Genomic DNA, 27563 nt, shown 5'->3' with positions numbered 1-27563 from the left:
CCCACCCCAGGGGCAACTCCTGCTGACCCCATCAGTCCTTCTGATGCCAAAACCATTTGCAGGGTACTACAACCTCTCCCTGCAAAGCTCATGTCTTAAATGCAAGTCCCTAATCGATCTCTCTTTGCAATTAGCTCCAGGCGTCCCAAATCCCCCTGAAGTACCTCTAGGCAGTACCTACAGGCAGGGGGATGATCGTGCTTGGTTGGTTGGAAAAACCCTTCCCGCGGCCCCCGGGGCTAACCCAGCCTCCTTCCCCTGAGCCGGGGCTGGTGGAGTGAGGGGATGCTCGGAACGCCCCAGGGCTGGGGGGGCCCATGAGGGAGCTCAGGAGGAGGGGAGAAAGGAGGCGGGAGGCGGGAGGAGGCGGGGGGACGGGAGACAGAGCCGGGGCCGCCTCCGCTGCTGGTCGGCAGCCGCCGCACTCCGCTCCGTGCCCCCCCACCCCCCCGCTCAACCCCGCTCCCCGGCCATGGCGGGGCCGGGGACCGGCAGCCGGCTGAGCTGAGCCGGGCGGAGCGGGCACAGCGCCGGGGCCGGTGTCGCAGAGCAGCCGCGGCAGAGGGAGGTAAGGACCGCCGCAACCTGTTGTTGGGCACGGGCGGGAGCGGGGAGCCGCCTCCAGCCGAGCCCACCCTGTCCTCCCGGGCTCCGAGCATCCTTCCCGCGGGCGCGGCCGGGCGCTGGGCTCCCTGCCAGCGAGGAGCCCGGGGACTAGGGGTGTCGAATCCCCCCCCCTTTACTGCAACTTCTCTGCTTGCAAGATGTCGGGTACTCTTCGCCGGAGGGAAAATCGTCTCCGTGCCCTGACGGGTGGCAGGGGTTCTGCGGTGCCTGGGGATCTGCAGTGAACGGGGAGTCTGCAGCGCCTGGGCGCCCTTAGGAACTTGGGGTCGTCGTCGTCCCCCGCCAGGTCCTGCGGGTGCCTATCGCTGTGTGAAACCTCCCACCCTAGTCGTGATGGAGGGATCTCCTCCTCTTCCTCATGGCTTCAAGTTGCACCAAGGGAGGTTTACGGTGGAGATTATAAACAAATTCTTCATCAAAAGGGGCATCGGGCACGGGAACAGACTGCCCAGGGAAGTGGTGGAGACACCATCCCTGGAGGTGTCCAAAAGACCTTCAGATGCTGTGCTGAGGGACGTGGTCTAACAGTTGTCTACAGGGAGATGTTAGGTTGTGGCTGGACTCGATAATCTTAAAGTCTTATCCAGTCAGGTGATTCTGTATTTGTCTCCCACCCTGGGACCGAAATCCCTCCTCGTGTAGAGGAGTGTCAAGCCTAAGGAAGGGCATAATTCCACTGACTGTGGCACAGGGATGCTGGTCCAGCACCCAGGCTGTGCAGAGCATCCCAGGGGCCTCAAGAAGTCTGGGTTGCAGTGGGTATAGGTTATCTCCAGCCAGAATGGTATTTGCTTTCTGTATAAACTGTGCTCAGGCTTTTGGAGCTTGTAGATGGTTTTGAAACTCTTTATGGCAAGCCAGGAAATCTGCTCCCCCCAAAAAAAAATGCAGAGTGAACTAACCATCACAAACACAGGCTGCACAAAACTAGCTGAGGAGTTAGGGAGGTTTAACCATGGGAGGTTTAGGTTGCACATGAGGAACAATTTCTTCCTCAGAAACGTCGAGACCTGGAACAGGTTGCCCAGGGCAGTAGTGGAGTCTTCACCCCTGGAGAGATTCAGCTGTGTAGATGTGGTGTTGAGGGGCATGGTTTAGCAGTGACTTGGCAGTGCTGGGTTAATGGTCTGGCTTGGCAATCTTTAAAGGGCTTTTCCAACTGAAATGATTCTGTAATTCCATGTTCTCCAGATGGGACCTCTGCTATGGAAAAGCCTTGCAATAGGTTTTCCCAGCATCCCAGAAGATGCTTCCACACTGGGTTTTATTGCCTGGGGGATAGCATCAAGAGCAGGACAGTGCTCAGCAGAGAGAATCACAACCAGCTCCTGCGCAGGCAATGGGATGGAGCAGTATCCCTACCCAAAACATGCCCCGACGGGTTGTCCTGCCTGTGGTGCTCTGGGATGGGGGTTTGGGGCCCATCCTAGCAGGGCACAGAGCAGGGATCCCAGCCTGGCCTGTCCAGGCATCTGCACAGCCTGGGGGTCATGGCAGGTTTGCTCTGTTTTCACCAGTCCCTGCAGCAAGCAGGCATTTAGGTTCCACATTTCCACTCATGATCTGTGGCCTCCATATCTGCCACCCACCCTAGGGCCCCCCCAGGATCTAACCCATCCTGGCAGCCAGAGAGATGCTGGAAAATCTCTGCTCCTGCAAACGCTGTGTCTGGCAGGGAGACCAGACAAATCACTGCCATTGATTTTTGCTCCCTTGCCTGCCTCAGCCTGCTGCCTTGGAGGAGGCTTTCTTATCCCACCACCCCCCCCCCACCCCCTCTGACGGGTTGTCTGTGGGTGGTGGGCACAGAGCCAGGCTGGCATCTACCAACTACCACTAGTAATACAGAGCAGACCCACCCTGCCCTGGCCTGGGCTGAGCTGGCCCCAGAAGAGACTTGTGTGGATCTGAGCAGGGTTGATGGAAGGTCCCCAGGTGTCTGAGGAGCTCATTTTTTGGATGCATCTGGTGAAAACTCTCTTGGATAGCTACTGGAGTCTCTCTGGTGGTTCTCTGAGCGTCTTCCTGTGTGCCATGGTCCACCGAAGATGCAGATCCAAACTACTCACCTTAAAACTCTGCTCACATCCCATCCTCTCACTGAAAAGGCTGCAGGAGCATGTCAGCCAGGGCTTGGTGGCTCTGCCCCAGCCCTGAGCAGCAGAGATGCTGAGAAAGGCCATAAATCAGAGCAAGCATGTGCTGCCTGCTGAGAGCCAGAGCTGCCCGAGGCAGCTGGGTTCTTCCCCGGCAGCCGCCCACCGTGGGTGGCTTTCACTCCTTAATTTCTCTAATTGCTTCTGGAAATCACAGTGGTGTTCAGAGGTGCCATCATCCCAGCGAGGTGCTGAGCTGGGCTGAGCACTGTGCTTTGGGGTGGCTCACGTTAGGCTAACCTCCCCCCGACCACTGCTCATCACCTCGAATCCAAGGGACCCTGCTGCCATCAGGGAAAGCATCTTCCCAGGTGGAAAAAGCAGAGGGCACTGGGACATCTACCTTACAGGGAAAGAGTGAGGAAGCTGGGGCTGGTTAGCCTGGAGAAGAGGAGAGTGGGTGGGAGGAGGATCCTCTCAATGCTGATCAACAGCTGAAGAGTGAGTGCCAGGAGGGAGCCAGCCTCTTCTTAGTGGCATCCAGCAGCAAGGGGCAGTGGACACAACCTGGAACACAAGAGGGTCCAGGTAAACAGAAGGAAGATTCTTCACTTCAAGGGTAGTAGAGCACTGGAACAGGCTGCCCAGAGAGGTTGTGGAGTCTCCATCTCCAGAAGCATTCACAAGCTACCTTGATGTCTTCCTGGGTACTTTGGACTAGGTGATCTTCAGCAGTCACACAGAACCACAGAATTAAGCAGGTTGGACAAGATCTCTAAGATCAAGTCTAACTTATCACCTAACCCTTCTCATGAACTAAACCAAGGTCCTTTCCAACCCCCACCACTCTGTGAATCTGTGGCTGGCAGGGTGAAGGCTCCAGGCTACCCATTTGCCATCTGTCCCTGGCACTACCTGGGGGATTATCCCCAGGAGGGGACACAGGAGCCATGTGTCCCAGGGGTGTCACTACTCTCCCTCCCAGGTCGGCCACGATGGGCTCAGTGGGAACTGAGCGCTTCAAGGAGCTGAGCCCGGTGGGGACGCCAGAGGGCAACGTGGTGATGAGCTTCAGCTTCGACAGCTACCAGCTGGAGGAGGATGAGCTGCAGCGGGGCAGCCAGGCCAAGGGCGTCCTCACCTTCATGGAGCCGGGTGAGGGCAGGCACAGCCCCAACCCACAGCCAGGTTCCCTGATGGCTTCCCACTCTATTAGGAGCTTCCTGGGATAAGTTTATAGCCACGAGTGGCCTGAAATGACATTAAACAGCCTTTTTGGGGACCTATTTGTGCCCATGTGAGCCATCACAGCATCCATAGCAGTGGGCTCTGCAGCTTGGCAAGGAGTTGGTGGTTCATGCCCTGATTCTCCTGCATGGTTCATCCCCAGCCTGCAGCCTCAATCTTTCCCATGCAGGGCTCAGGGATGCTCCTGGAATTTACCCCAGCCCTGCTCCACATCCTGGGGCAGGCCTGTCCAACTCCACCCCCCCTGCATCCTGACATTGGCTATTTCTGGCTTTTAGGTTGTTCAATTACTGTTAAAACTCACCAGAGCCTGCAAAGCTCTGGGTCTCCCCCCCACCTCCTGGACCTCTCCTTTGGGATTCCTTCATCGAGGGGAGGGTGTTTCTCAGGACTGGGATCATTTGTTTGTGAGATCCAAAGGGTGCTGAGCTGCTTCTTGTGGGTGAACACCCTCTCATCTACCATAAAAGATATGGGACCACCATTCATCCCCCCAAGGCTGGGCCCTGCTGCAGATCCCACGGGTGCAGTGGTGCCACTTTCAGACTTTTTCTCTCTCTTTCCCCTTGTGCAGCAGTTTCTGAGGATCCTGAGCCCCAGGATCGATACCATGGGATCTACTTTGCCATGCTGCTGGCTGGGGTGGGGTTTCTCCTGCCATACAACAGCTTTATCACCGATGTGGACTACCTGCACCATAAATACCCAGGTAGCACTCCAGCAGCTGCAACACTTCCAGACACCCCAAACTTGGGGAGAGCTTGGCCCCAGTTCTAGGGCAGCTAGGCTCCTGCCACCCTCCCATCACCTGCCTCTCTGCAGGGACCTCCATTGTCTTTGACATGAGCCTCACCTACATCCTGGTGGCTTTGGTGGCTGTCATCCTCAACAACGCGCTGGTGGAGCTGCTGAGTTTGCACACACGGATCTCCGTGGGTGAGTGAGGGTCCCCATGCCCCTTGGCAGTGCCAGCTCCTGCTGTCTCACCACCACCTGCCTCCATTTCCTGCTTGCAGGCTACCTCTTTGCCCTGGGGCCCCTGCTCTTTGTCAGCATCTGCGATGTCTGGCTGGAGCTCTTCAGCCGCAGGCAAGCCTATGCCATCAACCTGGTCGCCGTCGGGGTGGTGGCCTTTGGCTGTACAGGTATGTGAGACAGCTGCTGGCACTGTGGCAAGCACAGCCCCTCCAACAGGGACTGGGAAAACAGCCCCATCCCCGAGAGCCATGGGGTCTGGGGACAATTCCTTGCTCTGATCACTACAAGCTGACCCTCATATCCCTGTTCTGTCCCCCTCACCTACATCCACGCACTGCAGGACTGGACAAGGGCACCAGCACCAAGCTACGTGTTTTCCCCAGACACCACCCATCTGAGCCACCATTGATGGCTTTGCTATGTGGGCCACCACTAGGACTTCTCAAGTCTCTACTCCTGGTGGCCACTCTTGGTGGGAGTAGCCATGGTGGGGCAGTGAGAGAGGGCAAAGAGCCCCTCCACTTTAGGGGCAAGCAGGCCTTGGGTGCTGCAGTAGCTCAGGGGTGATCTTATTGCTGTCTACAACTACCTGAAGGGGCATTGTAGCCAGGTTGGGGGTGGCCTCTTCCTCCCAGGTAACCAGCAATAGAACAAGGGGACACAGTCTCAAGTTGTGCCAGGGTAGGTATAGGCTGGATATTAGGAAGAAGTTCTTCACAGAGAGAGTGATTTCCCATTGGAATGGGCTGCCCAGGGAGGTGGTGGAGGCACCGTCCCTGGGGGTCTTCAAGAAAAGCCTGGATGAGGCACTTAGTGCCATGGTCTAGTTGATTGGATAGGGCTGGGTGATAGGTTGGACTGGATGAGCTTGGAGGTCTCTTCCAACCTTCTCGATTCTATGAGGGACACAGCTCCCAGCTGGCACAGCATGTGGGGTCCCCCTGAGGTCTCTGCCCCCTCCCCAGTGTTTTGGCTGCAGCAGTAATTCTTCTTTCTCCCCTCGGTGCATCCTCCTGAAGTGCAGCAATCCAGCTTCTACGGCTACACAGGGCTGCTGCCCAAGCGCTACACGCAGGGCGTGATGACAGGCGAGAGTAAGTACCTGCACCCCTGCCCTCCTCCATGCCCAACCACGCGGGCTTGTATGGGGCTGGGGGGGTCACTCCTTCACCTTCTCCTGGAGCTCCAGGGACTCACAGCCAGAGCCCTGCTGTCCCCAGCACAGCTCAGTTGGGTTGCCAGCGGATCACTCCAGGCAAACTGAGGTGGTTAATGGTTTCTGTATCATTTGCTAGACCTACTGTGCTGCCATGCCAAAATGAGGCGTGGATGTCTGCCAGGAGCTGGCTTCATTGCCCCAGAATCACTGCTAGTAGCTCCTCCACACCTGGCTGCATCCCATCCATTCAGTCGGGGGGGCTGACCCTGAGCTGCGGGGTTCAGCAGGCCCCAGTAGCGGTAGCTCTCCCCTGCCGCTAGGCACCGCTGGGGTCATCATCTCGCTCAGCCGAATCTTCACCAAGCTGCTGCTGTCAGACGAGAAGGAGAACACGGTCATCTTCTTCTTCATCTCCATCGGCATGGAGCTGACGTGCTTCGTCCTGCACCTCCTGGTGAAGCGCACCCGCTTCGTCCGCTACTACACCACCTGCTCCCGCAAGGGCCTCCCCGAGAGCCGGGCGCCCAGCGGCCGTGGGGCTGGCTACCGCGTCCACCACGACGTCACTGCCGAGGACATACGATTCGTAAGCTAAAGGCGGGTTCCCCGCTGGCCCCCGGGTCCCTCTCGCCCCTGGAGCTCAGCACTGCTGTCCCCTCTCCCCAGGAGAACCGGCAGCGGGGGCAGCCGAGCTCCCCCCGGGGCAGCCCAGGCCCCGACGCTGAGCTGACCGGCAGCGGCACCTACGTGCGCTTCGACGTCCCTCGGCCCAAAATCAAGAGGAGCTGGCCCAGCTTCAGAGGTGAGCGTGGGCTTGGAGGGGCAGGCCGTGCCAGCAGGGCGGCTTCGAGCATTTGCTGGGCAGAAGGAGTGCTTGCTGGCCCAGGGCTTTGAAGAAGGGTCAAGCCTTTCTCAGTGTGCCCAAAACCACGGGGCGAGCTCCCCTTCGGCAGCAAGGGAGGGCTGCAGGGTTCAGCTGAGCCATGCTGCCTGTCCCCAGCAAGGGAGGGCTGCAGGGTTCGGCTGAGCCGTGCTGCCTGTGCCCAGCAAGGGAGGGCTGCAGGGTTCGGCTGAGCCGTGCTGCCTGTCCCCAGCAAGGGAGGGCTGCAGGGTTCAGCTGAGCCATGCTGCCTGTGCCCAGCAAGGGAGGGCTGCAGGGTTCAGCTGAGCCGTGCTGCCTGTCCCAGCAAGGGAGGGCTGCAGGGTTCAGCTGAGCCGTGCTGCCTGTGCCCAGCAAGGGAGGGCTGCAGGGTTCAGCTGAGCCGTGCTGCCTGTGCCCAGCAAGGGAGGGCTGCAGGGTTCAGCTGAGCCGCGCTGCCTGTCCCCAGCAAGGGAGGGCTGCAGGGTTCAGCTGAGCCGCGCTGCCTGTCCCAGCAAGGGAGGGCTGCAGGGTTCAGCTGAGCCGCGCTGCCTGTCCCCAGCAAGGGAGGGCTGCAGGGTTCAGCTGAGGCACGCTGCCTGTCCCCAGCAAGGGAGGGCTGCAGGGTTCAGCTGAGCCGTGCTGCCTGTCCCAGCAAGGGAGGGCTGCAGGGTTCAGCTGAGCCATGCTGCCTGTCCCCAGCAAGGGAGGGCTGCAGGGTTCAGCTGAGCCACGCTGCCTGTCCCCAGCAAGGGAGGGCTGCAGGGTTCAGCTGAGCCGTGCTGCCTGTCCCAGCAAGGGAGGGCTGCAGGGTTCAGCTGAGCCGTGCTGCCTGTCCCAGCAAGGGAGGGCTGCAGGGTTCAGCTGAGCCACGCTGCCTGTCCCAGCAAGGGAGGGCTGCAGGGTTCACCTGAGCCGTGCTGCCTGTCCCCAGCAAGGGAGGGCTGCAGGGTTCAGCTGAGCCATGCTGCCTGTCCCCACCAGACATGCTGCTGCACCGCTACGTCGTGTCCCGGCTCATCTGGGCCTACATGCTCTCCATCGCCATGACCTACTTCATCACTCTGTGCCTCTTCCCTGGGCTGGAGTCAGAGATCCACAACTGCACTCTGGGGGAGTGGCTCCCCATCCTCATCATGGCCATCTTCAACCTCTCCGACTTTGTCGGCAAGGTAGGAGAAAGGTCAACACCAAGGAAGTGTGGCCTTGCCTCCTTTTTGTGTCCACTTTCAAAGCCACCAAGGCCAACCTCTATCCCACGGGGATCTAACCAGTGTGAGGTTGCTCACCAGCACAGCCCAAGCTGGGCTCCTGCAGCAGTTGGTCTTTGCACCATCTTGTCTCCTTCTCCTTGCTGCTCCATTTTGAGCACCAAGGTGTGACACCCCCCCCACCTCAAACCTCCCCAGGATGATCTCTGCTCCCTCCCACAGATCCTGGCTGCCCTGCCCTATGACTGGAGAGGGACCCACCTCCTCATCTACTCATGTGTCCGTGTGGTCTTCATCCCCCTCTTCATCATGTGCGTCTACCCCAATGGGAAGCCCACCTTCGGCCACCCTGCCTGGCCCTGCATCTTCTCCCTCCTCATGGGCATCACCAATGGCTACTTTGGCAGCGTGCCCATGATCCTGGCTGCTGGCAAAGTGAGTCCTGAGCAGCGGGAGCTGGCAGGTAAGACTGAGCCCTCCTTGGGAATCCCATGGTGGGTGGGCACAGCACCCTGACAGCCTGTGTCCCTTCCCACAGGGAACACCATGACTGTGTCCTACATGACAGGCTTGACGCTGGGCTCAGCCGTGGCATACTTTGCCTACAGCCTCACCAGTACGTCCCACAGTAGCTGTTTCTACACTGAAATCTCCAACGGCTCCTTTACAACAGGGTACTGAGCTCTGGGGTGGGGTGATGGGGACATGATGGGACCCACCTCCCACTCTGGTTCCCCATCACCCCTCTTGGCCTTTGTCCCTTCTGGAGGAGGGAGCCTGGAGCCAGAAAGCTGTCCCAGGGCAGACAGAGACAGGCACTGTGTTGGCATGGGGCTGTGGCATCTCAACACAGCCCATGCTGCCCAACCAGATCAGATGCTGCACAGAAGGACTACTTCTTGCCGTGACATTCCTCCCACCCTGAAAGAGGGTCCTGTTGCTCTTGGGGGGCTCCCCATCAGCGATGTGCAGCTGTTCATTGGGGGGGAGGGGGTGTCTTCTGTTTGTGCCAAGCCATTGCCAGGAGGAAGAAAATACTGCCAAATCCCAAAGGGAATAGGAACTGTGCTGGGGGTGGGGGGAAGGCAGTGGAGGGGTAGTGAGAAAGAAGAGGAGCAAGAGAGGACGGAAGCACACCTTCAGTCCCCTGTGGCTCTGGAAAGAGGAGCCTCAGCTTTCATCAATGGTGCTGCAGGTTTTCACCAAGACTGGCTTCCAATTGTAATCCCTACTCAAATATGCCAAAAAAAAAAAGACACAATTCAGCTTTGCTGATTGGAAAAAAAAAAACCTTTTGCTTGTGTCTTGTTTTTGCCCTGCCCCTGACTGCAAGCAAGGCAGGGTCTTGCCTCCTCCAACCTCACACTGTGAGTCTGTCCCACCACAACGGGGCAGAGAGAAGGGGATCTGAGGCCACAGCAGTGCAGATGCCACTCATGGACCACTGGATGAGCTTCAGAATTTATGGCAAGGGACACAGATGAGGCCAATGCCACATGAAATGTCTTTGCAGTGATGGCTGGTCATTAGCCATGCCACTGGTATGGCCCTGGAACCAAAACTACTTGACTGCTGGCAATGGGCTGGGCTAGCAAGCACAAAGTGATGCCTGCTGATTGTCTCTTGAGGGTTTGGGGTGTTCCTTGTCCTGCTCCCCATCTCGATAGTCCCCTCTATCACCTCAGATGGCTGAACTTGCCACCACGTCCCACCAAACCCCTGCTAGCCTCAAGTGCTACACTTCTGTGGGCAGCAAGTGGGAGAGGAAATGGGCGGAGCAGAGCAGAAATCATCTCGAGAAGGTATAAAGAGCAGAGGCTGATGCTGCTGTTTGGGACTTGCTGCACCTCACTGTGCCGGCTGGTAGGTGCCACTTCCCAAGGGCTGGAGTCAGTGGGAACAGAAGGCAGCAGGCACCAGGCTTGGCAACCCTGACCTGGCCCTACCAGCACCATGCTGAGCTCCCAGACGGTTGAAGTGCAGCTCACACCAAAACCAACAAATCCAGCATTTCATCTGTGCAGGACTCAAGGAGTTGCCATGAACATGGTCCCAGGGGAAAGACTTACACCTTCTACCGCACAGGCCCCAGTGATCAGAGACATCCGCTCCAGGAGGTGTACTCATCATCCATCCCACTCCTTAGTGCCACCTCACAAGGTGACTGTCAGAGATGAGGTCTCCCCAGCCAGCCACACAGTGCCTGACTTGGCTCCCACCCCAAATACAAACCAATAAGGGATCACTGAACCTGCTTTGGCAGGGGGTGGTTTGGGCTAGATACATCTCCAGAGGTCCCTTCCAACCTGCTTTGGCAGGGAGTGGTTTGGGTTAGATACATCTCCAGAGGTCCCTTCCAACCTGCTTTGGGTTAGATACATCTCCAGAGGTCCCTTCCAACCTGCTTTGGGTTAGATACATCTCCAGAGGTCCCTTCCAACCTGCTTTGGCAGGGGGTGGTTTGGGTTAGATACATCTCCAGAGGTCCCTTCCAACCTGCTTTGGTAGGGGGTGCTTTGGGTCAGATACATCTCCAGAGGTCCCTTCCAACCTGCTTTGGCAGGGGTGGTTTGGGATAGGTGCATCACCAGAGGTTCCTTCCAACCTGCTTTGGCAGGGGATGGTTTGGGCTAGATACATCTTCAGAGGTCCCTTCCAACCTGCTTTGGGTTAGATACATCTCCAGAGGTCCCTTCCAACGTGCTTTGGGTTAGATACATCTCCAGAGGTCCCTTCCAACCTGCTTTGGGTTAGATACATCTCCAGAGGTCCCTTCCAACCTGCTTTGGCAGGGGGTGGTTTGGGTTAGATACATCTCCACAGGTCCCTTCCAACCTGCTTTGGCAGGGGGTGCTTTGGGTTAGATACATCTCCAGAGGTCCCTTCCAACCTGCTTTGGCAGGGGTGGTTTGGGATAGGTGCATCACCAGAGGTCCCTTCCAACCTGCTTTGGCAGGGGATGGTTTGGGCTAGATACATCTTCAGAGGTCCCTTCCAACCTGCTTTGGCAGGGGTGGTTTGGGTTAGATACATCTCCAGAGGTCCCTTCCAACCTGCTTTGGCAGGGGGTGGTTTGGGTTAGATACATCTCCAGAGGTCCCTTCCAACCTGCTTTGGCAGGGGAGTGGTTTGAGCTAGATACATCTTCAGAGGTCCCTTCCAACCTGCTTTGGCAGGGGTGGTTTGGGTTAGATACATCTCCAGAGGTCCCTTCCAACCTGCTTTGGCAGGGGTGGTTTGGGTTAGATACATCTCCAGAGGTCCCTTCCAACCTGCTTTGGCAGGGGGTGCTTTAGGTTAGATACATCTCCACAGGTCCCTTCCAACCTGCTTTGGCAGGGGGTGCTTTGGGTTAGATACATCTCCACAGGTCCCTTCCAACCTGCTTTGGCAGGGGTGGTTTGGGTTAGATACATCTCCAGAGGTCCCTTCCAACCTGCTTTGGCAGGGGGTGCTTTGGGTTAGATACATCTCCACAGGTCCCTTCCAACCTGCTTTGGCAGGGGTGGTTTGGGTTAGATACATCTCCAGAGGTCCCTTCCAACCTGCTTTGGCAGGGGGTGCTTTGGGTTAGATACATCTCCAGAGGTCCCTTCCAACCTGCTTTGGCAGGGGTGGTTTGGGATAGGTGCATCACCAGAGGTCCCTTCCAACCTGCTTTGGCAGGGGATGGTTTGGGCTAGATACATCTTCAGAGGTCCCTTCCAACCTGCTTTGGCAGGGGTGGTTTGGGTTAGATACATCTCCAGAGGTCCCTTCCAACCTGCTTTGGCAGGGGAGTGGTTTGAGCTAGATACATCTTCAGAGGTCCCTTCCAACCTGCTTTGGCAGGGGTGGTTTGGGTTAGATGCATCTCCAGAGGTCCCTTCCAACCTGCTTTGGCAGGGGGTGGTTTGGGATAGAAACATCTCCACAGGTCCCTTCCAACCTGCTTTGGCAGGGGGTGGTTTGGGTTAGATACATCTCCACAGGTCCCTTCCAACCTGCTTTGGCAGGGGTGGTTTGGGTTAGATACATCTCCACAGGTCCCTTCCAACCTGCTTTGGCAAGGGTGGTTTGGGTTAGATACATCTCCAGAGGTCCCTTCCAACCTGCTTTGGCAGGGGGGTAGTTTGGGCTAAGTACATCTCCACAGGTCCCTTCCAACTTGCTTTGGCAGGGGGTGCTTTGGGTTAGATACATCTCTACAGGTCCCTTCCAACCTGCTTTGGCAGGGGAGTGGTTTGGGCTAGGAACATGTCCACAGGTCCCTTCCAACCTGCTTTGGCAGGGGTGGTTTGGGCTAGATACAACTTCAGAGGTCCCTTCCAACCCCCACCATTTAATGATTCTGTTGCCCACAAGAGAAGACAAACCCCTTAAGAATCACAACAGGTGAGACAAAAAGAAACCCCAAAAGAAAGAAAAAAAAAACACTTCATTGGGTTGCCTTTTTTTTTTTCAATTCATTTTTTTTGTTTTGTTTGTTTAGGTTTTTTCTTTTTTCTTTTCTTTTTTTTTTTTTATGAAAAAAGATCACACGGAGTTCTCCAACAAACAGAATGCCAAAAACAACAACAACATCAACCAAAAAAAAAAAAAAAAATCGGTTTAAATGTAAAAAAAAAAAAAAAAAGAAAGAAAAAAAAAACCCAACCAAGAAAAATAAAAGAACCAAAACAAACACAAAAAATAAAGAAAGAAAGACAAAAACCTGGCTCTCCTTTCCTCTCGATTGTCTGAAATATCCTTGTGTTCCATAGAAGGCAGTGGGTTTTAAGTGCTTTCTATTTAACATTAGCATAAAATCTTTTCTCTCTCTCTCTTCTGCTTGCATCCTCAATCTCTCTCTCTCTCACTCCTTTAAAATATGCTCACACAATTTTGCTTCTAGTACAGTACAGTACACTTTGAGCGTGGGGAGGGGGGGGCAGGGAGGGGGAGGGTTATGTGTGTGTGTGTGTGCCTGTTCCCAGCTTCATTTACAATCACAATCCAACAGGAAATAAAAAATAATATTCTAAAAGTCAGACTGTGTTTCCTTTCTGTCGTCGTTCTGCTTCTTGTTTCCTTCTGTTGTTCGGGTTGGTTGTTGCTTGGGGTTTTTGTTTTTCTTTGTGGTGCTTTGTTGTTTGTTGGTTGTTTTGTTGGGGTTTTTTTTCCTCCTTTTTTTTCTTTCCTCCTTTTTTTTTTTCCTCCTTTTCTTTCCTCCTTTTTTCTTTCCTCCTTTTTTTCCTCCTTTTTTTCCTTTTTTCCCCTCCTTTTTCTTTCCTTTTTTTTCCTCCTTTTTTTTTTCCTCCTTTTTCTTCCTCCTTTTTTTTCTGTTTTTTTATAATTTCATTATTTTTTTTCACAGTTTTAAAAAGTTTATATTTATATATATATATTTATATTTATATTTATAATTAAAAAGTTGAATCCATTTTTAAAGACTTTATAATACAGGAAAGGGGCTTTAAAGAGTCTTTTGGTACATTAAAACTGTACAGGCTTAGAACCGTTGCTATCCGCTGGAGGCCCCCGGGGGCTGGAGATGGTAGGAGGTCAGCACCATGTGGTTCATTTGAAGGAGGGAGGGGTAGCTCTGCAAGGGTGTCCCCCTCCCCTAAGCCCTGGCCTCCAGTCTCTGGTACTCAGCTGGTAGCCCTGAGTACCAGGGCGGATAGCTTCCAATCTGTCCTTGTCTCTCCCCACCCAGAGGCTGGGCCCTGGCTCCCGGCTGAGCCGGCCCCTGCTCCGCGTCCCAGCGATCTGTAGTGCCAGTTGGTAGTTGCAAAAATCAGTGCGTCTCTTGGAGGTTTTTTTGTGTTAAGTGCAAGGATGTTGCATCGTTGCGTGGTTCTCCTCTGGTGTCCCCCACCAGCCATGGGTGACCTTGCTGAGGTGGTGGTGGTGGTGATGCCATGGCTTCAGTGTGCGCCCAGCGAGAGTGAAACAGCAGGTCAGCTCTGCAGAGGGAGGGAGGGAGGGAGGGAGGGAGGGAGGGAGGTGAAGGTGGTGGCTCTCCAGGAGCCATGGGGTGGCTGGCTGGATGGAAGGAGGGAGCTGAATGACCTGAGCCCAAGGTGACAGTGGGGCTCTGGCTGTGGAAATGCTGCTGGTGGGCACAGCCAAGCTTCACACTCTGTCTTTGCTCGCTTCAAATGGTGGGTGAGGATTTTCTAGCAGCTCCACAGCTCTGCTCAGGCAAGGCAAAGGGGGTTAAGCTGGGTGAGGAATGCCAAAATCCAATGGCCTGTGGTTTCCTATGCTCCAAGCACTGAGCAGCAGCTTCTCCTAGTCATTTCCTGGCGCTCTTCACTGCACACTCCAAGACGAGTCCTTTGTTTGCCAAGCTTCACCCACTCTGCCACACACTTGCCCCTCCAGCACCTTTCCAGGGCAGGAGGGACACAGTGTGCCAGGGAAGTGGGCTCAGGCTGTTTGTTGGAGGCAGTGGGAAGGCACCATCCTACACTGGATGTTCCACACTCCCAGCTGGGGGTCTTCAGGGAAAGGGAACCGCAAAAAGGCGCTGCGAGGATCGAGACGAGGTGCTGAGAGAGACTCATCTCCTTTCTCTTCCACCCTGTCCTTCCTAAAGGGTCATGCGAAACTGAGCAGGAAAGGGAATCTAAGGACGGAGAACAGCATATGCAGAAGGCTAGCAGGTGGCCTTCCACATACAGGTGGCTTCCAAGGTACTGACGGGGGCAAATGACACAAAAGGGACCCCTCCTGCTGGGGGGCCCCGCTGGTGAAATGATCACAAGACCCATGTGCTTTCCTGGACCAAAAGGAGGAAGGGAGAAGTCGGACAAATGATGCCTTACTTGAAGCCACTTCCAGAAGAGCCTTGGGGTTCAAGCACCACCACCCCCACAAGGGCATCTTCCTCAAGTCCTGTAACTGCTTCTCCAAACGCTTTCTTTAGCCCTCTCCTTCCTCCTCGTGTCTCTCGCGCTCTCCTATCTGTAGTGTGACACAGAAGTTATGAGCATTGAAAGAAACAATCATGTCGTCTGAACAGGCACGTCCTCAGGTTTGTCCTGTCCCTTCCCAGGGGCTGGCATGCGTCCCCTGGGCGGTCAGCAGATGACAGGGACCCCATCGGTGTTGAAGATCATGCCCGTAGTGGGCTCATAGGTCCCTGCAAGGTAGTAGAGGTCCTCACTATCTTGGTATTTCTTTGTCTTTAGCATCTGCTCATACTGATCCAGACCAACAACAAGACACTTGTGTGAGATGGTCTGGACATCATTTTCATCCACGTGAGAGGACTGGTAGAGGGCTCGCTGCAGGATGGGAACAGAGGGAGGGAGATGGAAACAGAAAGAGCAATTAGATCTCAATGTTTACAGCATCAGCTTCAATATGCAGCAACAATGTCCACCACATCTGGTCTGGGCTTGTGCTCATGCTCAGGCAGAACTCCCAGCTCATCGCCCAGTGCCAGCCCAGGGCAGGCACACTGGGAATGTGCAGACACAGGGTCAGCCTGGACACAATCTGTGCCATGCACTGAACCTGAAGCCACTGATGGGAACACCACAGCTGCCAAGAGAGGAGCTTTGTCATCCACACTTCAAAGATGCACATGGAAAGATAGCTGCTCGACACCAACCCTCTGTTCCTCCCAACATCCATCCACCATCTGCAGCACTTCCACCCTTCCAGAAACACCCAACCAAAGTCCTGGGCACTGCAGACTTAACAGCAGAGGCAAAAAGTAAAACCCAGAGAAGCCCGGGAGGCCTTTCTCCAGCAGCATTTGTAACAGAGTCCCCAACATCCCCTCCCAGACCTCCCCCAACCTCACCAACCTCCATGAAGTCCTTCCTCTGGTTGGACGCCTGCAAAGCTGTGGACAGACTCCTGCCTGACTTCTGATCCCAGCGCTGTGCCCAAGAGGAAGAGTGAAAAAGAGAATTGTGTGTTTGGAAACAAAAGGGAACAAGCAGCTTCACACCTCCCTCAGCACAGGTGACTGCCCTACCTTGCCTTCGTTGAGTTTCTTGCCAGGGTTGGTTTCTTCTGGGTGATAAAACCATTTGACCCGGACCACCATGTTGTTCCCCCAGGACTCCCACATGCTCTGGATGCGGCCGATGTAGGGCAGGTTGGGGCGGCCAGCTGAGAGGAAGACCGCGCAGTCTCCAATGCGGATTATCTCCTTGCCCCGGACAATGGCCTTGTAGAAGAGCTTCCTGGCCTTCCCCTTCATCCCTCGTCTCTGCCAAGAGAGGATTGCACAGGTGAGCAGCCAGGGGTCACCAGGGTCTTTCCCATCCCTGCCTGCCTCACACCGCACGCCACCCTTTGCTGTTGGCACAGCCACAGCATCTATGGGCACTCCCACAGGAAACTGGGCAGAGCGATGCAGGCCGAGCAGGCCAAGCCCAATCTGCTCACTAACCGGGAGATGCCAGGCCAACAGAACTTCACCACCCACCCAGGAGAAGGCAAAGGGTGTGGGTTCAGAGGCACCACAAGGCAAAGGCCAGCACCGAGCACTACGGCGCAGTGGGAGAGGTTCCATTTACCTGCGTGGGTTTCCCAAACCACTTCCACAGCTGCCGTGCAGGCAGGAAAGCAGCGATTTTGGGCCTGTTCTCCACTGACGGCAGCCGCTGGCGCTTGGCCAGCTCCTTGGTGGTGGGCAGGTGGATGCCCTCACGCTTTTTGGGCCTGCTCTTGTTGCCACTCTGCTGCGGTGCCGGCTGCTGCGCCGGCTGCTGCGCAGGCTGCTTCTGGCTCTGGGGGTGGGAAGAGGCACGGGATTTCCCTGCCTGCTTGGTTTGCTTAGGTGGGAGGGTTGGCTGCACTGAGGAACTTGGCTGGGCCTCAGCTACTTCGTCATCAGAGCTACAGGAGGAGTCTTCATCTGTAGTAGAGGAAGAAGAAGAGCTGGAGCTCGATGAAGAAGATGTTGATGAGGCTGAGGAGGAGGAAGAAGAGGAAGAGGAAGAGGAGCTGCTGCTAGAAGAGGAGGAGGATGATGAGTTGGAGGAAGAGAGAGGGGTGGATGCTCTCGAGCTGGCTGAGCTGCTGTCCTGGGCTTCTCCTCGATTCTTCTCGGCCTCCTCTTCTCCTTCTGAGTCGGAGCTGCTGTCACTACTGTTGCTCTCAGACTCCTCTGCAGCTGCTGGAGCCGTTGCCTTTTCTTCGTGGTCCTTCGAAGCAGTGAGGGTCTCCACTGAGCCATCAAACTTTCCTCCAAAGCTAGCAGGGGAAGGGTCTCCCTCAGCTGCTTTGGCTCGGGAAGATTTCTGCTTTCCCTCTGCACCCACCGCAGGGGAATAGCCCAGCCCCAAGACACTCTTGCCATCTCTGCGACTGGCCAGGTTCGAGTCCTCCAACATCCTCATCGCCTCCTTCATTTTCTTTGTCTTTGGAGACATCACACCCTCATGGTCCAGCTTGATCAGGATTTCATTGTCATGCTTCCTCTGAGCCTTGACCATGGTGCCAAACTCCGGTGTTTCCTCTGTGGGCCGCCCTTTCTTGGCCTTGGTTTTCGACACTGAAGTGTCACTGGAGCCAAAAGCTGCCAGTGTCCCTGGGAGGTCACTGTAGGGTTCTGTTCCGAGGATGCTGCTAAACACAGCAGGCTGGTAGGTGGGTTGTGGGGGGTTATGCAGCTTAGTGGAGATCTTCATTTTGCTGGCTTTTGACCTCTTTTCCTCTGGTGGGGCAGGAGAGCCTCCAGTTGACAGTGGTTGTGATTTTCGTGACCCCTTCATGCTTGGCTTGCTCAAGCAAGCTGGCTTCTCTGGGACTGCAGAGCTAACAGGTGAGGACTCAGCCTGATCCTTCTCTTCTGGCAAGGCAGCCTCTTCTGTAGAGGGAAGAAAACACAAAGGCATGATCGTATACATCCAGATGGGCTTTATTACCTCAGACACAACCAGTGCTGACCTGCCTCTAAGGGTGGCTTGTTCCAGACTGCTTAGTTACCCTACCAGCAAAGAGGCAGAGGCCCTCACTGCTCACTGAACAACCTTACTAAGCAGCCTGGCCTGACACCAGTGCCTGTGAACAGCTGATGGGCAATGCCCAGCAATGCTGCTTCAACTGCAGAGGGATCAAACCGCACATGGGCATGCTGATGGCTGCTGAGATGCTTGTCTGAAAAACAGACCTTGCTCTGCAGTGGTGACCAAGAGAAGGAGGCTCTTGTAGCACAGGACAGCTTCTGAGGCAGCCTCCTGCAAGCTACAGACACAGCAGTGCAAGCTGATGCATCTGCACTCCCCCCTCCAAATCTTGCCCCAAGTAAGAGCTCTTGGTGAGAGCAGTAGGGGACTGAACGGAGAAGTTCAGGTTTAGCAGTGGTGACAACCTACCAGCTTTTGCCTTGACGTTTGGCTTTCTCCCTCGCCCTTTGCCTTTTGACACAGGCTCCTCTGACCCCAGTGCAGCTCCCTCTTTTCCTTCTCCAGTGTCTTTGCTGGATTTACGGCTACGGCGCTTAGTGCTGGGCACCAGGAGGGCTGGGGAAGGCTCAGCACCTAGAGCAGGCAAAGAGATGGTCAAATGCAGTCAAGTAAGACACACAACAGAGAAGGGATATAGGGAACATGCCTCTAGCAATTCTGCAACAAGGACTGGGACATTCCTCTATGGGTTATATCCCACCCCAGCTCTGCATGCCCATAATTGATGGTGCAGCCTTTTTGACTGAAAGTCTGAGAATCCCAAAATTTCAGAGGCAAGTGGCCTGAAACTCTGTTTTTCACACCGAGAAGTGTCATGCAAAGCAAAACTCACACTGGATCTTGTAGTCAGGTGGGAGAAGCCGAATGTGAGACAGTGGGATACGTCCTGTGTCCCCATCATCAAACTCTACTGTGATGAGATCACCATCTTCCTCCAGATCCAGAGCTCCTGTGTGTTGGGAGAGCAGAAGATGGGATTAGGGACAAACATCAGAATACCAACCCCTTGTCAGAGAAGTGGAGATCTAGGGGAAGACAAGGCCCTGTACCATGCTGTCTACAACCTTCCTAGGGTGTGCAGGGAGAGCACAGAAGGCTTGCTCTGCAACAGTGTCCCTGGTAATAACAAACCAGTCCACCAAGCATAAAATTTCCCAGCTAGAAGCACTGCTCCAAGAGCATAACCATCACTCCTGTCTGACTTCCCATCTCTTTTCCCTATTTACCTCTATCCTTGCCAAAATTCACTTCTGTTTTCACCGCAGTATCTTCTTGATCTGCATTTGGTAACTACTCGCAGCTGTCACAAGCTGCTGCTTTTCACCTTCTCTCCAAGAACAATAACCTATGTTCCAACCCTCTCTTCTTGCAGCAGCATCCCCGATCTAGAACTCACAAATAATTCTCTCCTTACATGCATGCAGTGGCAACCCAGAATCCCAAAGCAAGACCAGCCGTGGTAGAAATATCTAGGGCTCTTCACTGGGTTTTAAACGGGACCAGGCTGATGTGTCAGAGGCAAAGCTGTGAGTGTGCAGGTGGTTTAGAAATCACCACAATGACAGCAAGCTTTGATGCCTGGAGTTAATTCTGGCTTTTTGAAGTGTGTTGAATTTCCATGATGATTTAAGCTCCTAAATTGCTCAGACCTCTTCCAGTAAGAACACATCTCCCAGACCAACAAGTTGTTACTAAACCAGCATCATGACTGAGCTCGGTATGACCTATAGTAAAGGGCCAAGCTCTGACTTCCAGAGCAGAGGTCAGGGCTTCCCCAGACAAGGCTGACAGCCCGAAGGACATGCAGGACTAAGACATCCCTGGATCACAGCGCAGAGCAGTCAGCGTGGCCTTACCTCGGACAACTGTCCCTGGGTAGAGGCAGCGGTACTGCTGGCTCCAGTAGGCTGCAATCCTGGTGCCCTCAGGCAGAAACCGCACAGAAGGTGGTTTCACATCGATGATCTGTTTGGGACAAGAGAAAGGCGATCACTGACGTTCTCAGCACCAGCACAGACCCTCCAACCACACTTGGCATGTAGCAAAGCAGCTCTGCAGAAGGCAAGGGAAGGTTTCCCTGCTGGGAAATCACCTCCTGTCTGCCCACAGCACAGCATTAAGTGGCCTAGTGTCCACTGCCAGTGGAGGAGCTCAACAACATGGCAGTGACCCACATCAAAGGGAGTTCTGCCCAGACTGGCCATGAAGGCAGGGGACCCAAGCACCCCTGCAGGCCCAAAACAGGGCTCAGACACTAAGGACAGACACCCTTCAGCCTCACATACCGCTTCCTGCAAGAGCTGCTCCAGGCAGTAAATGTGAGGTCGGTTTCCCCTCTCACCTTCCACCACCACACGGTATCTGAAACACAAAGGCCTGGTCAGACATGGGGCATGGAAGACATCATCCCCATCAGCTGACACCTCCCTCTGAGTCCTACCATTAGTTTAATTGAGAGCAGTTAATGAGATGTAATTGGATTTTCCTCAGTGCTGCTAAACCCGAGTGAACTGCGCTTCCTTCCCTGCCAGACTGCCAGCTTCTCTCCAGCCGGTTCTACACACCCTCAAATCAATCCCTGCATCAGCTGGAATCCCCATTTCCACATCCCCACTCAGAGTGGTCCCTGAGTGGATAGTGTAGCCTCTCAACTCACATGTCTGGTGAATGCACTGTCTTAACATGCCCAGCATAGAGCAGCTTGTCATCCATGGGGATGAGGACACGCAGACCATCTTTCAGTTCATCCTTGTCAATTATGCAGGAGCGGGGAGCTGTGAAGTATTGGAGCAAGGTGGGGATTAGTGAGCAGCACACACGAAGAAGTGGCAGTAAGAGAGAAAGGAATCTCACAACCCCAGCACCATCCTCCCCCAGGAAAAGGCTAGAAAGTCCTTTGTAGACAGGGCTTGCTCTCTCTGTATGGCTCCTGGCAGAGGAAAATTTTCCCCTCTTCGTAATAATATGTAACAATAATTTTGGCAAGCCAAATTGACTGGAAAAGTGGTATCTGCACTCCAAGGACTCGTGCCTTTGGATGAGGAATGTGTAAAGGCAGCAAAGATCTCCACTGAGCAGCACTGGGAAGCCTGCCCAGCTCCTCTACCTGTACAATTAGCCCCAAAGTCTCTCCTGCCCTCACCTGGTGTGGGCGGTCGCTCAACCAGCATGCTCAGTGGGATGTTCTCATCCTCTGAGAAGCTGCTGTCTTGGTTGGGTTCAAAATCCTCTTCTGCTGCCATGCTCTCCATGAGCTTGCTGACAGCTCCTCCTTTCCCTCGGTTCTGCAGAAGAGCAAGCAGCATGTCAGAGGCAACAGGCTGATCCCACCTCACCTTCCTCCAGCAACAATCAGCCTGAGGATATTGAGACAAACTTGTCTCCATCCTTGGCTATGTTATCACGCAGAGCTCAGTAAGCGTACTCAAACTTGGTTTTTAGTTGAACAAGGATCTTTGTTTTCTTAGGTTTACCCCAAGCATCGTTGACAGCTGACCAAAAGCTATTTCACAATAGCCCCATCTCTCTCTGGGAAGGCAAAGGAGATGCTGTGGAGCAAACAGCAGCAGCTTTGCTCTGCATTTGCCATCTCTCTGCACAGTGTTCCTGAGACCCTGACTTCGCTAAGCAGGTAGCAGGCACTGCTCCTCTTCTCAAGCACTATGATCCACTTCTGGGATCTGTCACACAGAGACACTGCGTTCAGAAGCGATGTGAGAAGATGCAGTAATATGTGCTATGAGACACAGGATACAGCAATAGAGCAGAAAGCAGCTCTCATCTGGCTCACCCAGTGCTGAGCAAGGCCAGGTCCATCACCATCTCCTTGGTCCTTGCTATCCATGACAGCTCTTCCCTCCACCCTGTGGCAGCCCTAGAGAAAATCCTGCCTGCTCTTAAACTTGGGGGATGAAAGCAAACGAACGCCAGATGGTAGCAGCAGGTACTACTTGATACGACTTCCTTGGATTTTAGGCTTCTCAGAGAAGCATTTTCCTTCTAACATACCCAGCAAAATCTGTCCAGCTGTATTCCCTCCCTCATGCTGCAACAGTCCAGGAAAGGAGCAGGGGCTCTGCCAGCGACCCTCCAGTTCACCAAGACTAGAACCGGTCCCTCACCTCTTTTTTCACCTCCTTGGCTTTCACCTTGGCTTTGCTCTTCTTAGTGGAGCTCAGGGCACTTGCCAGGCTGACACGAACATCAGATGGGGAGCTAGGGATGCCAGGAGGAGACATGGACGAGGAGGAGGAGCAGCAAGGTGTTTCTTTACCCTTCTTGCGCTGCTAAAATTAAAAACATTCCCATCAGTAAAGACAGGATTGGAGAAGATCTGAGCCCAGAGAGGGAAAAGGTGGAGCAGAGCAGGCTATGCACAGGTAGGATGACATTTGTCCAGCACAACCTTCCTCTGACCACACCACAACCTTCTTCTTCCAGCTTGGCTTCCAGGCTCCATTTTGGAAAGAGTTTTTTGTTACTTTGGAGAGCAATTCCTGCCCATCAAACCTTCCCCCAGCGAGCTCCAAGAAGATCCCAGCTGGCCTCATGTCACAACTAACTTGTCTAGCCCTCCCCACAATCCGTGCTCCTCTGTGATACTGCTATGAACTGAGCTGAAGGAAGTTAAGCTTCCAGTCAAGATGAAGAGCCTGTAACCCAGAGAACACTGCCACCACCAGCCAGGGACAGCCCTCAAAAGACACAGCCTTAAAGGCCAGTGTGGGGGCCACAGCTCAGCATGCAGCTAAGGCCATGCAGAGTGGGAGAGAGATTTCATGGTTTGCTGCAGGATTGCCCACTCTGGCCAATCCAACTGGATGCATTTGGAGGGTGACAGGAATAACCTGCCCTGTTCAAACACAACAGGCTTTACTCCCTGTGAGTCAGAGCCAAGTTTGACAGGTCCTCCAGCCCATGTAGGGCTGGCAAGGGGCAGTCAAACAGCACTGGAGCAAGTGCTGAGTCAGGACTCAACTGTCCCCTGGCCATGGGGAGTTAATCACCCTCCTTTCACCCTCAGCTCCCAGAGGTCCCACATAGATTCTGCCAGCACATTCCTCACCTTGCTTAGCTCCTTCCTGTCCTTCCCCTTGCTGCCCTCCTTTTTGGGGCTCATGGGTGCCCCCTTGCCACAGCGCCCAGGCTTAGAGACGGGAGTGGAGCTGGGGGGTGCTGCAGGGGTCAGCATGGCTGAGGACATGGTGGCATCATGGAGGAAGATCCGCTCGCTCCGGCGCCGGTTCCACAGGTCATCATCGCTGGCCTCCAGCCCAAACTCAAAGCTCAGGTCCTTGGGGGATTTGAATTTCTTCAGCTTGCGACCTTTCTCAGACCCAAGCTTGGCCTTGTCAGCGCCCCCAGATCCAGAGTCGAGGCTGCTGGGGGTCTGGCTTGGTGGGATGCTGCTTCCTTCCAGTGGCCCCTTCTTCCCCCGCAGCAGTCCTGAAGGTGACTTCTTCCTGATCTTGATCTCACTCTCGGAATCAGTGTATTCAAACTCCGTCCCTAGGTGCAAAGATTTAACCATCAGTCAAAGCCCTGGCTGAGCCAAGGGGCACCACATCTCACTGTAAGCTTTTGGACTCCACAGGAGATGCTGTGCTTGCTTAACAGAGACCCTGCTTGTTCCCCTTTCCAATCTGCACATCCCTCAAAGATGCATTCTGGCCTCATAATAAACTGATTTCCCTGAAAAAAAAAATCTCCCTATCCCAAAACAGAGCCAAACCCACTCAGTGTGGTCCAGCATGTTCCCTGCCTCCATCTTCTCCCTTCTGCCATAACAAAATCCTGCTCCTAAGAGAAAAGATACTCGAACACTTGCCTCTCCACAGAAAGAAATTGCTCAGCTGAAGCCAAGTAAGAACCCCTAGGCTGAGCTTTCCACCTCTCCCTGCAGGAGTCTTCTCCAGTCTCACCTTAGTTTCAGGAGAACAATCTCTTTAACAAACTCATAATGTAAGCTTAATTTTTCCCATTGGCCCACAGACAGCACAGGTCTTTTCATTGGCTCAGGTAATCACCCCGAAGTCAAGAGAGGATCTTTTGTCTGTGGCAAATGGAAATCCCCTCACGTTGGCCTCTGCTCAGCACCATGGGCACAGCAGCAGCCAGAGGCCTGAAACCTTGCAGTAATGCCAAGTTGTTCACTACCTTCCCCAAAACTTGATGAACCAGAGTAAGTTCATGTTTCCAGGGACAGAAGGGAAACTGAGGCAGTACCCACAGACCCAGCAACACAGGTAGGAGGCAGGCAAAGCACTGGATACAAACAGCCTGGAAGAACCTCTCCCAAGGTCATACAGTGAGGCTGTGTCAGAACAAGGGACTGAGCCTAAGTTTTCTAAATTATTTATTTCCCAGGTCACTAGACCTCATGAAGTGGCCTAACACCACTGAAGACGTGTATAGACATCAGCAGAACCTGGTTCTTCCTCTTCAACACAGAGCATCAGCCAAAGGTCTCTCCTGTATCCTCCTCCAACGTGCTGTGGACCTGCCCTCTTTGCACAGCCCTGCCTTCAGACCAGTGAGACCTGAGATCAAGCCTCGCTTTAAGCCAGAAAGGTTGGCAGAAACTCTTCTCAAACCCAAAGGTGAAAAACCCCTGCTGCGACAACCTCAGTGTGCAGGAGATCCTTGACAAAGGACATGAGGGACTGAACAACACCCATGTGGGAAAATGAAAAGGTACAACACACATCTCCTCTCAGTCCTCCTCTTTCAAATATAGTCACCTCCCTGAGATCATTTAGGCTGTAGGACCCTGCTCTCATCTTCTACCCAAGCCTCTTCCCCTGAGACAGTCCCAGAACAAACAGGAAAAGAGCAAGGCTGTCAAAATTGAAGCTGGCAAGGCTCAAAATGAAAAACACACTGGAAATGGCAGCATTCCTTCTCCTTTCCAACTGCCACACGAGGCAATTTCTAGATGCTTCCAGTTTCAAGGAGGGCAGGTTACAAGGTGATAAATTCTTAACAGAGGCTGTTGGAACAAGTTGGCTAAAGCCTAATATAGGATGGAAACAGCGCTAAAACAAGCCAGGCTCTCATGAAGACATCATTTTCCATTCTAAAGCATGCTATAAATTCCATTATCACTTAATAAATATTAATAGAGAATTTATAAATGGAGCCCATATAGATCTGTCTGACCAGGAACAATGCCACCAATGGGCACTTGTGCGGCACGCCACAGAGAGGGAAAGAAATGAAGCTCCCAATTATGCGTAAATCTGAGCCAGGGACAGAAACATAGGGTCCAGCACTGCAAACAACAGCAGGGGAAGGGTCCTGATTTCAAGTCTCACTGTCTTGTTTCCAGGAGGAAGCAGATGGGATGGGCTGATTGAAGGGGCACGTCTTCTGCTGGGTGTCTCTGCTTCTCTTGGGTATCTAAGATCAGCTGCCTTTAGCCCACACTTTCTTCCCTAAAATGTTAACAGCACTGCACTGCCTTCAGCACTCTGTCAAAGGGGACACAGCATCCCATTACTTGCCTTTCCAGCATGAATGTTAAATGTTAAGGACCCAGCAGGTTGGAAAAGAGGGAACTTTGAGAAAGTCCTCCAGAGAAATCATGTCTGCAGCTGCTAAACCTGCCATACTCACAACTGGTTCTTGTCCCCTTGCTGGGCAACTCCAGCTGCCTCCACCATCAGGACCAAGCAGCCGAAAGCAAAGAAAGGGCAAGACAGCATCTGGGTAGCAACCTGCTCTCTGGTAGAAAAGCTGAGAGCTTCTGAACATTCCATCGTGTCCCCATGTCACTAACCCTGACCACGCAGCTCACCCATCAAGCTCTGCCGTTCCTCCTTCTTCTTTGCCTTCTGCTTGGCCTCCAACTGGATGATGGAAAGCGGAGGGGGAACGATGGGGCTGGGCATTGCACTGGCAGCAAACCTCGCCAGAAGGCCCAGGCCACTCTCGTCAAGGGCAGATGATGAAAGCCTGTCGGTGCCATCCATCCCATAGTCTTCTGCTTCCTCCTCATCCTCTTCATCCTCCTCTTCCTCCTCCTCTGAGCTAGAATCTAGCACGCAGAAAAGAGGAAGCCCATTACAAATCTCACAGAGCTGTGCATCAGCCACATTTCCACCCTGAGCTGGTAACTCTCCTGCTGCTCTGTGCTCAGCTAAATGGAGCTGAGCCAGAAGATGTTGGCCATGGACACCTGAGCGTCTACAGCCATGTACCTGGTATCATCCTGCCTACCACCACCCCTGAAGGACACAGCAAAACAGGGAATGACAAAGAGGACCCACTCAAGGTGAGGGAGGGAAGAGCAGGGTGCTGGCAGAGATTTGAAAAGGATGCCATGCACCCCTTCCCTGCAGCTTTCAAGAGGAATTAAAAGCTTAATTCCTTTGAAAATCCCAACCTCGGAGCTGTGGGATTCCCCTCCCGCCCACCACCTCTTCCTCCATAATGAAATCCATTAGCATAATCAGAACCAGAGATCAGCATGGAAGGGGAATACCAGAGAGCAGCCTGCACCATGTCGGGAGGCAAGGAAGACACAGAGAGGAGAAGGGGCAGGAGGCAAAAATGCAGAGGAGGGAGGGGGAGGAAATAATAATTTGAAAGCAATGGAATTGGAACGCCTAAGGGGGGGGAAGGTGTTGGTAGTGTTGGAGACAAAGAGGAGTGTTTAAACACTCTGCCTCTAAACTCTTCCATGCCTTTCACTTCCCTCTCTATAGCTCTGGCTAGGGAAACCCAGCTCAGCACAGGCAGGAAGAGCTGCCCACAACCAAAGTCTAATTCTGGCAATGGAATCAGCCTTGCTGCCTGCGGCAGCTGACACCCACCAAGAGCAGTGGGCTGGGGGTTTCCTTTATGGTGTGCATAAAGCAGGTATTTTAGGGGTACAGATGCTCTGAGAGTGGCACCTCTCTCCCTACAGCACTTCCCAAGAGTCTGTCATCAGCTCAGAGGCAATTAATTCTAACAGCATCTCATCCAGTCAGTGATGTGAGCGAGAGACACTACACAAACACACACACACACATCACACACACACATATATGAGCACATATACTCATCAAGATATATATAACTGCAAAAGGGTCTGGAAAGAGGTATTTCGTTTCTCTTGAAATTGAAGGCTTAAGCAGGATCACCGAGATTGCTGGAAAATCTCCACCACTAGCAGGAGCCCTGCTCTCCCTGCCTGAGCCCACTCAGCTCCTTACCAGCCCCTGCGGCTCAAAGCCAGCCAAATGAGAAGCCAGATCCCTTCAAAATGAGCTGGAATGAACACGAAAATCCTTTTCTTTTCATGTATGCCCTCTGGGATAGATAAAAACCATCCTCAACAACATTTGGTTGTTTTAAAATACATGTATATAAAAAAATTACAGTAGCACAAGTGTTATTTTTGCACTTTGGGTTATTCTGTGACATTAGAAATCACAGGAATATCAAACCCCAGCATTTTCAGCCTTGCATTTGACCAGCTGAAGGAATGGCCAGCTGCTTTTTTAT

The 27563-nt window shown here is 53.7% G+C and overlaps 2 protein-coding genes across 7 annotated transcripts in view; one reads left to right on the top strand and one right to left on the bottom strand.

Annotated features, from left to right (window-relative positions):
* Positions 1–392: 392 nt before the first annotated feature.
* On the top strand, positions 393–10124 carry SLC29A4 (solute carrier family 29 member 4). 3 transcript variants are annotated; one of them, XM_064153630.1, is made up of 11 exons: positions 393–568; positions 3709–3911; positions 4546–4680; positions 4794–4907; positions 4988–5116; positions 5969–6043; positions 6429–6694; positions 6775–6910; positions 7952–8139; positions 8401–8641; positions 8717–10124. In XM_064153630.1, the coding sequence occupies exons 2-11, from the start codon at positions 3719–3721 to the stop codon at positions 8857–8859; spliced, it is 1620 nt and encodes a 539-aa protein (XP_064009700.1). In that variant the 5' UTR covers positions 393–568; positions 3709–3718; the 3' UTR covers positions 8860–10124. The 3 variants fall into 3 exon arrangements, with proteins under 3 accessions (XP_064009700.1, XP_064009702.1, XP_064009701.1); XM_064153632.1 differs by having other exon boundaries at positions 394–568; positions 3709–3878; positions 4549–4680; XM_064153631.1 differs by having other exon boundaries at positions 395–568; positions 3709–3878.
* Positions 10125–12483: 2359 nt separating this feature from the next.
* Positions 12484–27563, bottom strand: part of TNRC18 (trinucleotide repeat containing 18) — a 57996-nt gene continuing 42916 nt past the window's right edge. For 3 of the 4 annotated variants that reach the window (XM_064153626.1, XM_064153629.1, XM_064153627.1), the window contains 13 exons: positions 25870–26109; positions 23140–23582; positions 22196–22360; positions 21217–21358; positions 20731–20848; positions 20360–20435; positions 19931–20039; positions 18907–19023; positions 18483–18647; positions 16680–17974; positions 16133–16369; positions 15960–16034; positions 12484–15431 (listed from right to left, as the gene is read on the bottom strand). In XM_064153626.1, the coding sequence (XP_064009696.1) occupies positions 15225–15431; positions 15960–16034; positions 16133–16369; positions 16680–17974; positions 18483–18647; positions 18907–19023; positions 19931–20039; positions 20360–20435; positions 20731–20848; positions 21217–21358; positions 22196–22360; positions 23140–23582; positions 25870–26109 (3389 nt within the window). In that variant the 3' untranslated portion in view covers positions 12484–15224. The remainder of the gene's footprint in view (positions 15432–15959; positions 16035–16132; positions 16370–16679; positions 17975–18482; positions 18648–18906; positions 19024–19930; positions 20040–20359; positions 20436–20730; positions 20849–21216; positions 21359–22195; positions 22361–23139; positions 23583–25869; positions 26110–27563) is intronic. The other variant, XM_064153628.1, reaches the window with a different exon arrangement.

The sequence above is a fragment of the Pogoniulus pusillus genome, chromosome 13 (assembly GCF_015220805.1).
Source record: "Pogoniulus pusillus isolate bPogPus1 chromosome 13, bPogPus1.pri, whole genome shotgun sequence".
Classification (NCBI taxonomy): domain Eukaryota; kingdom Metazoa; phylum Chordata; class Aves; order Piciformes; family Lybiidae; genus Pogoniulus; species Pogoniulus pusillus.
This window is presented reverse-complemented; position numbering and strand designations above follow the sequence as displayed.